The 16001-nt window shown below is 42.2% G+C and overlaps 1 protein-coding gene across 2 annotated transcripts in view; it reads left to right on the forward strand.

The window, feature by feature from the left end:
- The window catches only part of LOC147097632 (A-kinase anchor protein 8-like), a 46168-nt gene that overhangs the window by 24666 nt on the left and 5501 nt on the right, over nt 1-16001 (forward strand). For both annotated transcript variants that reach the window (XM_085971611.1, XM_085971612.1), the window contains 7 exons: nt 510-990; nt 7418-7529; nt 9063-9100; nt 10770-10812; nt 14206-14272; nt 14365-14506; nt 14758-14863. In XM_085971611.1, the coding sequence (XP_085827737.1) occupies nt 510-990; nt 7418-7529; nt 9063-9100; nt 10770-10812; nt 14206-14272; nt 14365-14506; nt 14758-14863 (989 nt within the window). The remainder of the gene's footprint in view (nt 1-509; nt 991-7417; nt 7530-9062; nt 9101-10769; nt 10813-14205; nt 14273-14364; nt 14507-14757; nt 14864-16001) is intronic.

Here is a 16001-nt window from a genome sequence, read left to right on the forward strand (position 1 = left end):
TCTCCCCCCCCCCCCCCCCCCCCCCTCCACATCTCCCATATATAATGGTTAACATGGCATACAACTTTAAAATGGCTAAAATCCAAAAACTGGTGGATTTTTCCATTCTGCTGTTTACTATATTGCAGCACGCTAATAGATGGCAGTGTGTACACAAGAAGAGCGACCACACTGCCAAAAAGCGATAGAACGTGGACCATTATAAAGTATGTTGCAGTTTGTTAACCCATGTTGAGATATTTATCCGTTAAACTTTTCCAGTGACCCATTTCCTGCTATTGTAATCAGCAGTTTAGTAAATGCAATAGAAGTGTTTGTTAGAGGCTGGCCATTTCAGCCAGTGCTTATTGACTTACTGCAAACCACCTAGGTTCTGTGATTAGCAAAAATGTCATTAGCTGAAACTATGTTGTTTAGTTTTTTAGTCTGCAATCACTTCTTGGCAGACTTGTACCATGGTACTTACCAGCTACTGACCAGATTCCTTGCTTGCTGTGCGACTCTTGCAGGTTTACACCTTACGAGTCCTACGACTCCGGGTCTTCACTGAATGACCGTGATCTGTACAGATCTGGCTACGGTTACAGTGAATATGGGCCTGATTATAACGATTCCTATGGAGGTCGCTATGACCACTACGACAGCTCCTACGGGACCCGCAAAGATCAGTTCCAGAACAGAGCACGTGACCCATACGGCCCTACTAACCAGTGGGGCCAGAACTGGTCTAGAGACCGGCCTCCATATAACAGACCCAATCGGAACGACCCCTTCATGTCACCTGCAAGTTCCGGGCGAATGTCTGCACGCTGGAATGAGCTGTCGATGGGAGGCAGGGGCCACAACGCCGCCACCGCCTCCTCCACCAGGAACCTCCCTTCGCTCTTCTCCCCAAACATTATCCCCATGGACCTGTTCAGAGTTCAGGGATCGGGAAGACCGTTAGGAGGTGGCAGACAGCGAAGGAGAGACAGGATTCGAAGCAGAGGCGTAAGTACCTTTTTTTTTAATACTTTTTATTTTATCCAGTAATGAATAGGTAAAATGAGGGATTGGGAAAGTTTAATCATGTTTGTTTGTAGTGGGACAGTTGTCTTTGTTTTTTTTTTTTGTTTAAGGATAGGGTTTTTAATTTTTTTTTTTTTATATTGAAGTGGACCAATGTGATCTTCCAGCATTTTATCCAAAAAAGTTTTATTTTCATGTACAGTGTTTCAACTAGTGCAGAATCGAAGGTGCTAAAAGATACTAGGGTGTCTATAATCCAAGCCACACCACCCCTTTGTTTAAAGCCAGAAATCTGTAGTGTACTAGAATAGCATTGTGGTTATTTAAGTCTTGAGAATCATTAACAGTGAGAGTATCAATTTCCACAAGCTGAATTCAGTATTAAATCGGTGATGAGTCACTCCTACTTCAACCTAGGGTATTTGCACGCAGATGCTTATTAGACCGAGTGTACAATTTGTGAAACAGATTTTAAGGTCTCTCTCTTGAATTACAAGATGAACATTTCCTCTTTAGCGTCTTCATATTATAAAATTTAGGATCTGAATATTGAGTCCTGCTTAACTTTTTTTTCATCAATTTCCCCCCTAAATACGGTGTTAAACTTGTATATTAGAAATGCTACATCTAGTGCTCCCAGACTGTTGGTGATTCAAAATGGTCTTGAAATGCTGAGTGTTTCTGATCTGTACTTTTTTACTTCCAGCCTGGAACTGATGAGCACATTCCAATTTTCAGATTAAACAATTAAACTGCGCACGATTAGGCTTTGCGGCCTTGAAAGGGACACTGCTGCACTGTATAGAATGTAATACACGACACGGTTTAATGCACAATGTATCCTCTGCCTTAGAGTGAGCAATGCCACTGGAGATCTGCTGATTAGTTGAGCAGGTGCAGTGTAACTTGAAAATGCAAGGGCTTTCGTCATACTGAAACAAAATTATCTAAATGTCTTGTGAAGTGTTGTGATTTCGCCAGTGTAAATAATGAGCATATTTCCATAATCCATCACCCAGCAATGATCCTGTTGTAGTTGAAGCTGTTTGGTAGGCTGCAGTATCCATTCTCTGGTCACATTTTCAAATTTTTGAAAGCATTTTCAGACGCTTGATCTGCCATCCCTCTGAATTCGGTAACTTTTTAAAAGAAAAAACTAGTTTACGATGAAGTATTTCAAATCACAAAGATAGCAGTGTTTGTTTTGGCAGGCATCAGGGTAAAACCTGATTTCGGAGGGCCAACGACTTGCTGAGTTTAATAAAATGGTAACCGTTTCAGGCAGGAGGACAGTTGATCCATCTAACCCAGCTAGCTAGTGTTTTCCCTTGATGCATTTCTAACAGCCCTAAATCCCATTTGTTGACATGAACCTGTCTAACCTCCTCTCAAAACCCAGTGAGGTTGTTTCTTCCACCTTCCATGTATGTTCACATCCTTGGCACCCTTTCAGTAAAAATAGTTTCTCTTGCGTTTCCTATTTTCTTTTGTCGTCCTTAATTTGTAAATACGACTCCTTGTGTTTCATTTCTGTACACAACAGAGACGCTTTCTTGGATCAAATTTGTCCAAACCTTTCATGATTTTAAACACTTCTGTTGAGTGAAAATGACTCGGGCTAGTCAATCTTTCTTCACACGCCATTCCCTGATGTTCTGGGATCATCAGTGTAGCTGTTCTCTGTATCCCTTCTAATAACAGCATTTTTGAAGTAGGGAGACCAAAACTGCATGCATTACTGCTAATGTAGTTTCACCAGGGTCTATTAGTGTTTAAATTACCTTTCTAGGTCTAGATGTTATGCCTCTTGCTGTGCATCCCAACTTTCTGTAGTTTTTTTTAACTGCCTGGGAACCTTGTGCTAATTGTTTGTGACCTGTTCACTTAAACCCCCAAGATCTCGCTCGCCTGCTCCGATAACCTCGAGCACATTCCCATTTAGCATACAATCCATATCGACCTTCCCTCTGTTAAATCTCATAACCGGACCGAATTGAATTGCATCTGCTATTTCACCTTCCACTGCTCCCAATTTGGTATTGTCTGCAAATTTGGCCATAATTCCTTCCTGTCATTGATAATTTTTTTAATATATAATTAATACCTGCCCCCACACTGAATCTTATGGCACTGCTAACTGAGATCAATAGATTTTTGTTAGATAAGGGTATGAAGGGATATGGAACAAATTTGGGTGAGTGGAGTTGCGGTACAGATCAGCCATGATCTAATTGAATGGCAGCGCAGGTTCAAGGGGCTGAATGGCCTACTCTTGTTTCTGTGCCTGCCCATGCACTACTGCCTATCTACCAACCAACCATTTGTCTGTCCATTTTAACACATTCCCATCTATCCCATGGGCTTGCCTTTGTGCAGCAGCCTATTATGTGTCATAGTGTCAAATGTCTTCTTGAAATCCAGGTAGATAACATCCACCACTCTCCCTTATCTAATAGGTTTGACGCCATCTCGAAGGAATCTAAGAATCAGGTATAACCTCTCGCTCCTAAAACCATGCTGACTCACGCTCCTCAAGATACTCCCTTATATTATCCATCTTAATACTTTTCAAACCTTTCCCCAACAGTGGCCACGACACCAACAGATCTATAATTTGATGATTTATATCTCGCATCACTCTTTTGAAGATGGGAGTCATGCTTTTCCAATCCTTTGGGATTTGGCCTGAGTCCAGTGAACTCTGGAAAAATATCCACAAGAGGACTTGCAATTGTTTGAGCCAATTCTTTCAGAACCATGGAATGAGAAGTTGAAATGAAATTCTACCTTGAATTTCATTAACCTCCCCTATGCCCCCTCTTGTGATTTAACATTTTTTCGTCTACATTTACCTTTAAGCATACCCCCAATTCTGACATTTCTTCCCCCATTTCTTCTGTCGGAGCTGTTGGGGAAAAATACTAAGGCAGTTCCACGACCCTCGGACACCACTTCCCCATTGTCTTTTTCCGTGGGCCAACCCCTCTTTGCACCCTTTCCCTTACATAAGAACATAAGAAATAGGAGCAGGAGTAGGCCAATTGGCCCCTCGAGCCTGCTCCGCCATTCAATAAGATCATGGCTGATCTGATCCTAACCGCCAATCCACTATCACAGAACCATCTCTTGAATCTAACAGAATTAGACACACGAAATAGGAGCAGGATCAGGCTACACGGCCCCTGGGCCCACTCTGCTACCCACAGGGCCATGACCGATCCGAACCTAGACTCGTCCAAATTCCTGCCCGCTCCCCGTAACCCTTAATTCCCTTTACTTCTAGGAAACTCTATTTCTTTTTTAAATTTATGTAATGATGTAGCTTCTACAGCTTTTTGGGGCTGCATATTCCATGGACCTACCACCCTCTGAGTGAAGTAGTTCCTCCTCATCTCAGTTTTGAAAGAGCAGCCCCTTATTCTAAGACTATGCCTCCTCGTTCTAGTTTCACCCATCATCGGGAACATCTTCCCCGCATCCACCCGATCCAACCCCTTCACAATCTTATATGTTTCAATAAGATCGCCTCTCATTCTTCTGAACTCCAATGAGTAGAGTCCCAATCTACTCAACCTCTCCTCATATGTCCATCCCCTCATCCCCGGGATTAACCGAGTGAACCTTCTTTGTACTGACTCGAGAGCAAGTATGTCCTTTCTTAAGTATGGACACCAAAACTGTACGCAGTATTCCAGGTGCGGTCTCACCAATACCTTGTACAACTGAAGCAATACCTCCCTATTTTTATATTCTATCCCCCTAGCAATGAAAGCCAACATTCCATTGGCCTTCTTAATCACTTGCTGCAGCTGCATACTAACCTTTTGAGTTTCGTGCACCAGGACCCCCAGATCCCTTTGTACTTCAGTACTTTCCAGTTTCTTGCCATTAAGATAATAACTTGCTCTACGATTTTTCCTGCCAAAGTGCATAACCTCACACTTTCCAGTATTGTATTCCATCTGCCAAATCTCTGCCCACTTACTTAGCCTGTCTATGTCCCCTTGCAGGTTTTTTATGTCCTCCTCACTCACTACTTTCCCTCCCATCTTAGTATCATCTGCAAACTTTGATATGTTACACTCGGTCCCCTCCTCCAAATCGTTAATATAGATTGTAAAGAGTTGGGGACCCAGCACTGACCCCTGCGGAACACCACTAGTTACTGATTGCCAGTCTGAGAATGAACCATTTATCCCAACTCTCTGCCTTCTGTTAGATAGCCAATCCTCTATCCATGCCAATCCCGTGATTTTTTATCTTAAGCAATAATCTTTTGTGTGACACCTTGTCAAATGCCTTTTGGAAGTCTAAATACACTACGTCCACTGGTTCCCCTTTATCCACCCTATATGTTACTTCCTGAAAGAGCTCCAGCAAATTTGTCAAACATGACTTCCCCTTCATAAAACCATGCTGACTTTGTCCTATTAAATTATGATTATCCAAATGTCCTGTTACTGTCTCCTTAATAATGGACTCCAAAATTTTACCTACCACAGATGTTAGGCTAACCGGTCTATAGTTTCCAGCCTTCTGTCTACTGCCCTTTTTAAATAAGGGTGTTACATTAGCAGTTTTCCAGTCTGCCGGGACCTTTGCCGAGTCCAGGGAGTTTTGGAAAATTATTACCAATGCATCCACAATCCCTACCGCCACTTCCCTCAAGACCCTAGGATGTAAGCCATCAGGTCCAGGTGATTTATCCGCCTTGAGTCCCATTATTTTACCGAGTACCACTTCCTTAGTGATTTTGATCATGTTTAGCTCCTTCCCCCCCCCCCCCCCCTTTAGACCCCTGTTTGTCCAGTGTTGGGATATTCTTAGTGTCTTCTACTGTAAAGACTGATATAAAATATTCATTCAGTGTTTTTGCCATCTCCTTATTTCCCACCATTAATTTCCCAGTCTGATCCTCTAAGGGACCAACATTTACTTTAGCCACCCTTTTTCTTTTTATATAACTATAAAAACTCTTACTTTCTGTTTTTATATTTTTTGCTAATTTACTTTCATAATCTATCTTCCCTTTCTTACTCCTGGGTTTGTTGCTTGGTTTGCAGTTAAACTATGAATTGCAGGCGAGTATAATTGCACTGCATTACTTTGTCCTCCTAGTTTGCAGGATTTGTGCATTACGGAGCGTTCCCAGGAAATGTAGTTCTTTTTGCTGAGCATAACGTGGGCAATTTTCAAGAAGGGTATTAACAACCTGTTAGTGGTGAGATCATGTTCTAAATAAGTGCCAAGAAAAGGGATACTATATATTTTGCCTTGCGATCCAGGAGTCACAAGCTTATTAGCTTGATCTCCTAATCCAATATAGAACTGGCTGGACATTTCACTTCACTTTAGTAATTAGCCTCTGGATCCAGCCCCATCGCTTATTTTATAGCGTAGATAAAACACTTCTATTTCCTTTTTCATTTTGTTAGGAAATGACATGCATCTGTTTTTATGTTGACTTTGAAAATTAATTCCCCAGTTCCTGTATTTGCCAGAATTTAGTGCTGGCTGCAGCATTTTGCTTCACCGAGCCATGTAATAATGGTTGATATTTTAACTTGTTTTTCCTGTGTGTTTTTTTTTCCTCCATATTTGTGTCGACCTATTTTGTAGAGGTGGCAGATTGTTGTTGGCACACTTTAGACAACCAGTGGCTAGCGCATAACATGAGTGGCTAGTGTGTTGTACTGGTCACCGACGAGTGTCCCTCTGATGTGCTGTATTATTCCATGAAACTGGCAAAAAGCATTTTCATGGTATCTTTCAAAAGAAGTGAGTCTCTGTGGTGACAGAATGGTGTTCATCAGTCATGAGTTGACAAGATCGAGTGTTCTAAGTAAGTATGCAGGAGTGTGACATGTATTGCACCATTCAAAGCTACTTTCATGGTCTGTATATAATACATTTGATTAGTGTATTTCTAATGTGACCGGTATTGACTATGAAACAGCGAATTCTAGCCTGCCTTGTACTGCCAGTCCAAAAGGTTAGTTGTTTAGATTTGAGATCGCCACTTATGTGAAGTGTCCAAATGTGATCATCTGACCCTTGTACAGCATTGTCGGTATTTCAAGGAGTGGTCTTGATGCTGCCTTTGTCTTGGGGCAGCAAACATTGGGCTTCACTTCCGCTTGGATAGGGAATGTTTTGTCGGGGAACAAGCCATCCCAAGGGCAAAAGCCCAAAGTTCCGAATTCATTGAATGGGAAATGGAAACTGCACCTATTTCGACTTGTCATTCTTGAAGGTTACAGCATTAAATACTGGAGTGTTTGGAGCCGGCTTACACACATCGTACAAGCAAGATGGGAGACCTATTCGACACAAGTGATTTTTTTTTAATGCTTTCAAACTGCATTGGTGCCTGAAGTGTGGGAATTGAGTTGTCTTTGATTTTTAACAGATGAAGAAAAAGGATGCAGGCTTTGGTAGGAAGAGGAAGCAGTCCACGGCTAGTACCGACGAACCAGAGAACAAACAGGCAAAAACTGAAGATCCGAATGCATCCGATGCAGGTATGCTTGCTCCCACCCCAGCCAATTTCCTGTACTCTTTTCTGTCCCTCCTAATCTTCTCGTAAAAGTGCTGACTTCCTGGGATGTGGTGGGCAGGCGATTTGAATGCATGTGGCATCAGAGCTGAGTCCAATCGCCTTTCTCTGTTCTCTCTCCCTCCCTTCTGTTGTCTACACATAAGCACTTCCAGCAAGGTTTACGAGTTGGTAATCAGGATCGGGAGTCTTGGCTACTCTCCCTCCTCTGTCTTTACCTTCCCTTTTCCCCCCCTTCCAAACTTGAAGGGGGGAATATTTGTAAAATGATGCATTGTTTCTGCCCCGGAACTTGTCCCTCTAGCACATTGAAGTACAGATGATGCGTTGTCGGTCCTCCTCGCATCTTGGTCTCTCTTGCATTTTAAAATTGTTGGTTTTTATTAAGAAATTCTCCTCTGATTTTCTCTAAGGCCTATAAGGACTCTCTAAGAACTATACTCCAGGAGATGATTGTTCGTGTATTGAGTTTTGGCAGGAGATTAAATATGTATTAATACTGGCATGTAAATGTGGATCGGAAAAGTTGTCATTAAACCTCTGGTTTTTGTTTGGCTAGATGATATGTAGTTGCTAGTTGGGAATAAAGATTGGGTCCAAGCCTTTGGATGAGATGTTAAACCAAGGCCCGTCTGCGCTCTCGGGTGGACATAAAAGATCCCATGGTACTATATTTATCCCTCATCACTAAAACAGATTATCTGGTCATTATCTCATTGCTGTTCATGGGAACTTGCTGTGTGCAAATTGGCGTCTGCGTTTCCCACATAAGTGACTACACTTCAAAAAAAAAAAAGTACTTCATTGGCTGTAAAGCACTTTGGCACATCTGGTGGTCGTGAAAGGCGCTAGTCTTTTTTTCCCCTCTTTTTCAAGTCAACAGTGTGGGCTGGAAATGACACACATTGTCGTCCAGGTTCAACCATGGTCTGTATCTAGCAAGTTGATCAGACCAGAGCAGCACCAATATAGGGCACATCAGCTGTATCACCCCAGTCAGAGAGGGGGAAAATGGTCAGGTTTCCTCCTGATTGTTATACATGTGAATTAGCATCAGCTGGGAGGTCCTGCACAGTCTCCTAGTCTGTCAAGAATAGGCTTCTGAACTATTTGGAGAGCTTTGGAAATGGTTTCTGCTCAACATGCCAAGCAGTATGCAACGTTCTATGTGAAGTCATGTGCTGGAGCCCACGTCTCTGTCATTCTGTTGCTCGCTGACTAGCTCTGCCACAAACGGTCCATATTTTTAGCTTCCGCCACTTTGAAATTGCATTCTTTTGTCTTTATTCTTTTGAAAACATCTACAGTCTTGTTACTAATAGTTACAGGTATCTTTGTATGAGAAGTTACCCCATTTTCAATTGTTTGGACCTCCTTAATCATGTGCATCAGTGCTAGTTTAAGTTTAGGTGACTGACCCATGAAATGCATCATCCAATAGCATTACCTGTTTGTGTACTTCTGTCTGTGTTCTTAATGTTTTTTTCTTTAATTTAAGCTGAAGATGATGGTGGTGGTGAATCTGGCGATGGCGCTGTAAGTAATATTTACGTGCTGCTATGATTGAGTATTTCCTACCAGTAAAAGCAGAGCTTGCCCACAGTTGTTTGAGAGAGTGGGTAATGGATCTTTAAGTTTAGTGTCTTGCGAGAATGTAGCTGGCCTATACTTGGTTTGGTATGGAGGAGATTGGCCTCTACGGCTATTCTTCCATTTTGTGTAGGATTGATTCTGCCATCCTGTGGTGGGGCGGGAGAAGCGAAAGGCAGATAATAGTGTACCATGTCCCTGTTAAGTAACCAATGTATTCAACATGTGGTCTAATATGCCAAATAGCAGGTAGCTAACTGTAATGAATGGCTTGGTGATTTTTACCTTTAGGTGGACAGTGAAAGTCTTGACAATGAGCACTTTTTTATATTGTGACTGTCAGTCCCTGATGTGGGTATTTGACTCCATCAATAGCGTTCTCCAATGTAATGTACCTTGTTCCATTATCAGTCAAGATTCTGCTTTTTATAGTTTTCAGAATCTACCTTTTCTGTGGACCCTGCAGAAAATTGCTGGCAGACTTCAAATGTAAAAATAGGAGCGATGAGAGGTAGTCTTGGTGTTACTCCCAGTACAGGAAACTTTTTTTTATCCGGCACCGACGTGGTGCCGGTTCATCAAAAATTCCGGATAACCGAGAGCTATAGTAAAAGATACGGAGAGCTGAGAGCTCCGTATAAAGCAACAAACCCTGTTGCTTAGCAACAGGTGCAGAACAATGGCCACAAGTTCTAAGCGTCTCTGTAGCTTAGCAACAGCTGCAGCCACACCCAATTGCACAGCAACAGATCGAGGGAGGCAAGTAATATGAAGTAAAACTTACCTGAACCTACTCCTGAATTTTGCCGGTTAACCGAGATTTCCGGTTATTTAGGTGCCGGTAAATCGAAAGTTTCCTGTATCTGGACAACACCGTGTGGGGAAAGTTCTGGGAGATCTGAGGTCCTTCAGAATTTAGCAAGTCTTTAAACACTAAGGGATGTTAATTATTGCTGGCATGTAGATATGGATGAGAAAAGTTAAGCCATATTATGTAGCCATTACGAGTCAATTTTTCCTCCTTTGCAAACATCTAGCTGCAGAAGTCTAATTGTTAATATCTGAAATGTACTTGCTTTTATAGTTGCAAAGAAAATTTGTTACCGAAACAGAATTCTCTGCCCCAGAGGGCTGTGAATGCTGAGTTGTTGAGTATATTCAAGGCTGAGATCGATAGATTTTTGGACTCTCGGGGAATCAAGGGATATGGAGATTGGGCGGGAAAGTGGAGTTGAGGTCGATGATCAGCCATGATCTTATTGAATGGTGGAGCAGGCTCGAGGGGCCGTATGGCCGACTCCTGCTCTTATGAAACAGTTCACTTGAGTAAAGCACCAGATGCTGGTCAGTGGGATTAGATGCCTTTTGTGTAATTAGCTGCCCTCTAATGGACTATTACTGGTAGGGAGTGTCTATATTGAGATGCATCAGGCCTCTCCACTATATAGGATAGGCTCGGTGGATCCGTTAGTCTTTACCTAACCGTTATTTTATAAGCATGTATGGTGTTTTCAGTAGTGTAGTGCTCCTTGGAGCATGATTACTCTGTTACCCTGATGGGAGAAGGGCGGGGAGGGGCTTCAGTTTGAAGAATAACACTCATTTATTTTTTCAGACTGGCGAGGGCAAAGAGCCTGGGGAGAAGAAACCGAAGCGCTGTAAGATCAGGTTTCATTTAGTAAAATTCCCATCTTCTACCACCCTCCAAACACAATAACACATCTCTTCTATTGGGCCTTTTCTGTTGATCTGTCTTCTCTTTCAACCCTCCCCAGGACAGAGTGGCATGCAAGTGTCTTGGGTTGGTTGGTTTTTGCTGGCTGGCCTTCTCACAGCCAACTTTCCTCCACTTGAGACTTTGTCAAACAGGTTAAGATTCAGAACTTGTGACACTTGACCAGCCTCCCATATTCTGTGATTTTTAAAATTCTGTCGTCTTCTTAGGCAGTCCCTTGGAACTGAGGATGACTTGACTTATTCTGTAAATGTTAGTCAGCTCCTGGCAATTTTTGCAACTTTATTTTTACCCTTTGCTTTGGAACTGAAGATGAAGTTTTGTACAAATTGCTCTTGTTCTAGTTTATGTTCTGAATTCACACAATTGTTTTATTGAAGAACTGTATGTTTAATATTGCTGTATAACATAACTGGGTCAAAATGTGATACAAATAGAATGTCACTATTTACAATGTTACGGTCACTGGAATGGTTTTAACAAGAGCACGTGTGAGTAATGATGTGTGGCAGAGAGTTACAAGCTGGTAATACATTACAATAGTTTGATCTCCCAAATGGCATAAAGCAGAGTACAAGCATCAGCGAATTGCTTTTATAAAGTGCCTTTAAGGTAGAAAAATGCCCCCCCCCAGTGCTTCAGATGCGTAATAAAAAATGAATGTCGAGCCAACAAAGGAGTGAGGGGGTGACCCAAATCTTAGTCAGAGGTGAGTCTTGAGCTGGAGGATTTAGGAAAGGATTTTTTAAAGCTTGGGGCCTAAAATGACTGAAGGCACGGCTGCCAATGGTAGGACAAAGTGGGGGGGGGGGGGAGGTGGGGGAGGACAGATGTACAAACAGCTTTTATTAACATCAGCTCAAGATTAAGCAAACTGCGTACTTTTATGTTTTATAATCTTAAGAGTGTGGACCTCTAAGGTAGCAGGGGTGGAACAAAAATACGTTTCATTGAGAAACAAAAACTCCACGGGAAAAGTGAGGCAATCGTGGCTAACTAAAGAAGTTAAGGTTAGCATTAGATTGAAAGAAGAAGCTTATAATGTTGCAAAGAATAATAGTAAGCCTGAGGATTGGGAGAGTTTCAGAAACCAGCAAAGGTTGACCAAAAAATTGATGAGGGGGAAAAAAAATAGAATGAGAAAACTAGCAAGAAATATAAAAGCAGATTGTAAGAGTTTCTACAAGTATGTAAAAAGGAAAAGAGTAGCAAAAGTAAATGTTGGTCCCTTAGAGGCTGAGACAGGTGAAATTATTATGGGGAATAAGGAAATGGCAGAAACGTTACACAACAAATATTTTGTATCTGTCTTCACCGTAGAAGACACAAAAAGCATACCAAAAATGGTGGGGAACCAAGGGTCTAATGAGGGCGAGGAACTTAATGTAATTAATGTAAGTAGAGAAACTAATGGGACTAAAAGCTGACAACTCACCTGGACCTGACTGCCTACATCCTAGGGTTCTAAAAGAGGTGGCTGAAGAGATAGTGGGTGCATTGATTTTGATCTTCCAAATTCCCTAGATTCTGGAATGGTCCCAGCGGATTGGAAGGTTGCAAATGTAACACCGCTATTCAAGAAAGGAGGGAGAGAAAAAACGGAACTACAGGCCAGTTAGCCTGACATCAGTCATTGGGGAAAATGCTAGAATCCATTGTTAAGGAAGTGGTATCAAGTCACTTAGAAAATCATAACATGATTAGGCAGAATCAACATGGTTTTATGAAAGGGAAATCGTGATTGACAAGGATGTAACTAGCAGGGTAGATAAAGGGGAACCAGTAGTATATTTGGATTTCCAAAAGGCATTCGATAAGGTGCCACATAAAAGGTTACTACACAAGATTTAGGTCTCATGGGGTTGGGGATAATATCGTAGCATGGATAGAGGATTGGTTAAGGGACAGAAAACAGAGTAGGTTGGCAGGCTGTAACTATTGGGATGCCGCAAGGATCAGTGTTGGGGCCTCAGCTATTTACAAACTATATTAATGACCCAGATGAAGGGACCGAGTGTAATGTATCCAAGTTTGCTGACGATACAAAGCTAGGTGGGACAGTAAGCTGTGAGGAGAACACAGAGTCTGCAAACAGATATAGATAGACTAAGTGAGTGGGCAGTAAGGTGGCAGATGGAGTATAATGTGGGGAAATGTGAGGTTAGTCACTTTGGTAGGAAGAATAGAAAAACAGAATATTTTATAAAAAGGTGAGAAACTTTCAAATGTTGGTGTTCAGAGAGGTTTGGGTGTCCTTGTGCAAGAAACACGGAAAGCTAGCATGCAGGTACAGCAAGCAATAAGGAAGGCAAATGGCAAGTTGGCCTTTATTGCAAGGGGGTTGGAGTATAAGAGTAAGGAAGTCTTGCTACAATTGTACAGGGCCTTGGTGAGACCACACCTGGAGCACTGTGCACAGTTTTGGTCTCCTTATCTAAGGAAGGATATACTTACCTTGCAACAAAGGTTCACTAGATTGATTCTTGGGATGAGAGGGCTGTCCAATGATGAGAGATTGTGTAGAATGGGCTTATACTCTCGAGTTTAGAAGAATGAGAGGTGATCTCATTGAAACATACAAGATTCTGAGGGGGATTGACAGGGTAGATGCTGAGAGGTTGTTTCCCCTGGCTGGAGTGTCTAGAACTAGGGGGCATAGTCTCAGGATAAGGGGTCGGCCATTTAAGACCGAGATGAGGAGGAATTTCTTCACTCGGTTGTGAATCTTTGGAATTCTCTGCCCCAGAGGGCTGTGAGTGCTGAGTTGTTGAGTATATTCAAGACTGAGATAGATTTTTGGACTCTAGGGGAATCAAGGGATATCGAGATTGGGTGGGAAAGTGGTCGATGATCAGCCATGATATTGAATAGTGGAGCTGGCTCGAGGGGCCGTATGGCCTACTCCTGCTCTTATTTCTTATGTTCTTATGAAACATTGATCTGGATTTCTGATTTTAGTCATTGTCCACCGACTCTTGCTGGAGTGAATGTGTTGTGTAATGATCGTTCAGTGGTTGGATAGTTTATTTAGGTTGGGGTGAGATCCTTGAAGGATGCTGTACATGAGCTGGAGTTGGTGCCTTCAGGAGCAGAAAGAATTGACTGGGGGAGGAGGGGACCTATGTAATTTAAATAGGGTGATACTTTAGATAATTAGGTAGTAGATGTTAATAATGTGGGACCTGAAGGTATTTTGGCCTCATGAACAGTAACATATACTGATTGTGGGAAGGATTAGTCTTAAAGGTAAATACGGAGGAATTGGATAATTACTACCTAGTGTGTGTGCTGAAATATTGTGGTTTGTTTTAATTAGTTCCTACGATGCAAGAGAAGAAGAAGGCGAACAAACCAAAGAAAAACCGGGACCGTCTTGCAGAAAGGTCTGTAGTAACGGCAGCATGAGTAGATTTTTCTACTGTTACATTGTTCAACCTGTGCAGCTTCTCTATGTACCGTGTTCTTTGTGTTGCAGGATAATGTATGCCTGCTCCGTTTGTAAGTTCCGAACCTTCGAAGATGAGGATATTTCTTCCCATGTGGACAGTCGGTTCCACACGGAAACTTTCAAGTTCATTGCGACCAAACTTGACAAGCAGACTGCTGACTTTTTGCATGTATGTATCTGTGGTTCTTTCATCTTTGGCTTGTTTTAAATATAGCTACTTTCACCAATGTACTTTCCAAATCCCCCTCTTAATTACATTTGTGTATGGATCGGCAATGCATCAGTGCTAATTGAGTATTGGCGACCATATGCGTGTCTAAAATAACCATGCAATTGATTTTTTTCTTTAAACCAAGGCTGTTGATGGAATAGAAAACACCGTCCCATATGAAATGCGCTTAATGTTTGAATCTCTTTCAGGAATATATCTTGAACAAGATCCAGAAAACGCAGAAGCGTAGGGAGCAAATTGGAGATAAAACGATTCTGAAAAAGCAGCTGATGCAGCAGCAAGACTTGCTGCAAGGTATGTTGGACTTGGTGTAAATCATCCACTTTATAAATGATGCAGACTTGTCCCTGCAAATGGCCTGCTCAATTAGAATGTTAGCTGAGATTTGGCTTTTCACGATTAATGAAAAGTTCCCAGCATCACATGATGCTACTTTCATACGGCAAAGCCGTGTTACTCAAACTTGCTGCTTATTGGCCTCTGGGTCTCCTTTCACAGAATGGCTGTAATATCGTGTACAATTGCTGCTGTTTGCTGGTGAGGGAAGGAAATACTATTGAGAGGCAGGGCAATCCCAGTACCCTTACAAAGAGCTCTTCCCCAAAAAAAAAAAAAAAAAAAAATTTGCTCCAATATTTTTAATTCCCTCCCCCCCCCCCCCCCCCAACTTCCTCTGGTGAGGTGCTTGACCATCGCTTAGCAGCTGTCTATAGGGACATGGCCAAAATCTGCAGCTCGGTGAGGAATAGCAGGTGTGCAGATCCATATCCCACCAAAACCACTGCTTGGGATTGTATCCTTGGTAAATGTTAGAATTGATGGTGGTGGTCGGGAAATGGTGGGCAGTGGATCTGTAATGCAGATGTGTTAATGGCACCAATTCTGGCATCGAAATTATGGTTGGATTACAAACTGCAGTTCGAAGGAGTTTCAAAATTCTTGGATGTAACTTTCACGGCATTAGAAGCGGGTTTGAACCAGAATGAACTGCGATGAGGACCGAGTTCCAGTTTACTCAGCTTGCGCATAAATGGGTCTCGACAGAATTTTCAGATCAGACTGGAAATACAATTTGAAATCGCAGATAATTATTTTTCATCAAACCATGTATTGAGGGTGGAGTCTTGCAGCAGTGATCTATTGTGTACACATTCCTTGTATTCTAATTCTGCAGTTTGGAGTTCATGTGGGGGGAGAAATGGGAATCGAGTAGCTTTTAAGATGGTCAGGATTGGATATCCAACCTATGCAATGGCTTGTATACCATATTGGATAATGCATATTATTGGTCACCACCTAACACAGGAGTCTGGTTAAACTGACTCGGCCGGAGCCCTGAATGATCACTAATGGCAGCTCACCTCCCCGTCCAGTGTTGCTGGTGTCCCCACGATGCTAAAGTCTGTTGTTCTCAGCCGCGTTGCATAACATT

This window comes from Somniosus microcephalus, chromosome 31, assembly GCF_052327205.1.
Source record: "Somniosus microcephalus isolate GS21.2 chromosome 31, FLI_Smic_1.0, whole genome shotgun sequence".
Taxonomy (NCBI): Eukaryota; Metazoa; Chordata; class Chondrichthyes; order Squaliformes; family Somniosidae; genus Somniosus; species Somniosus microcephalus.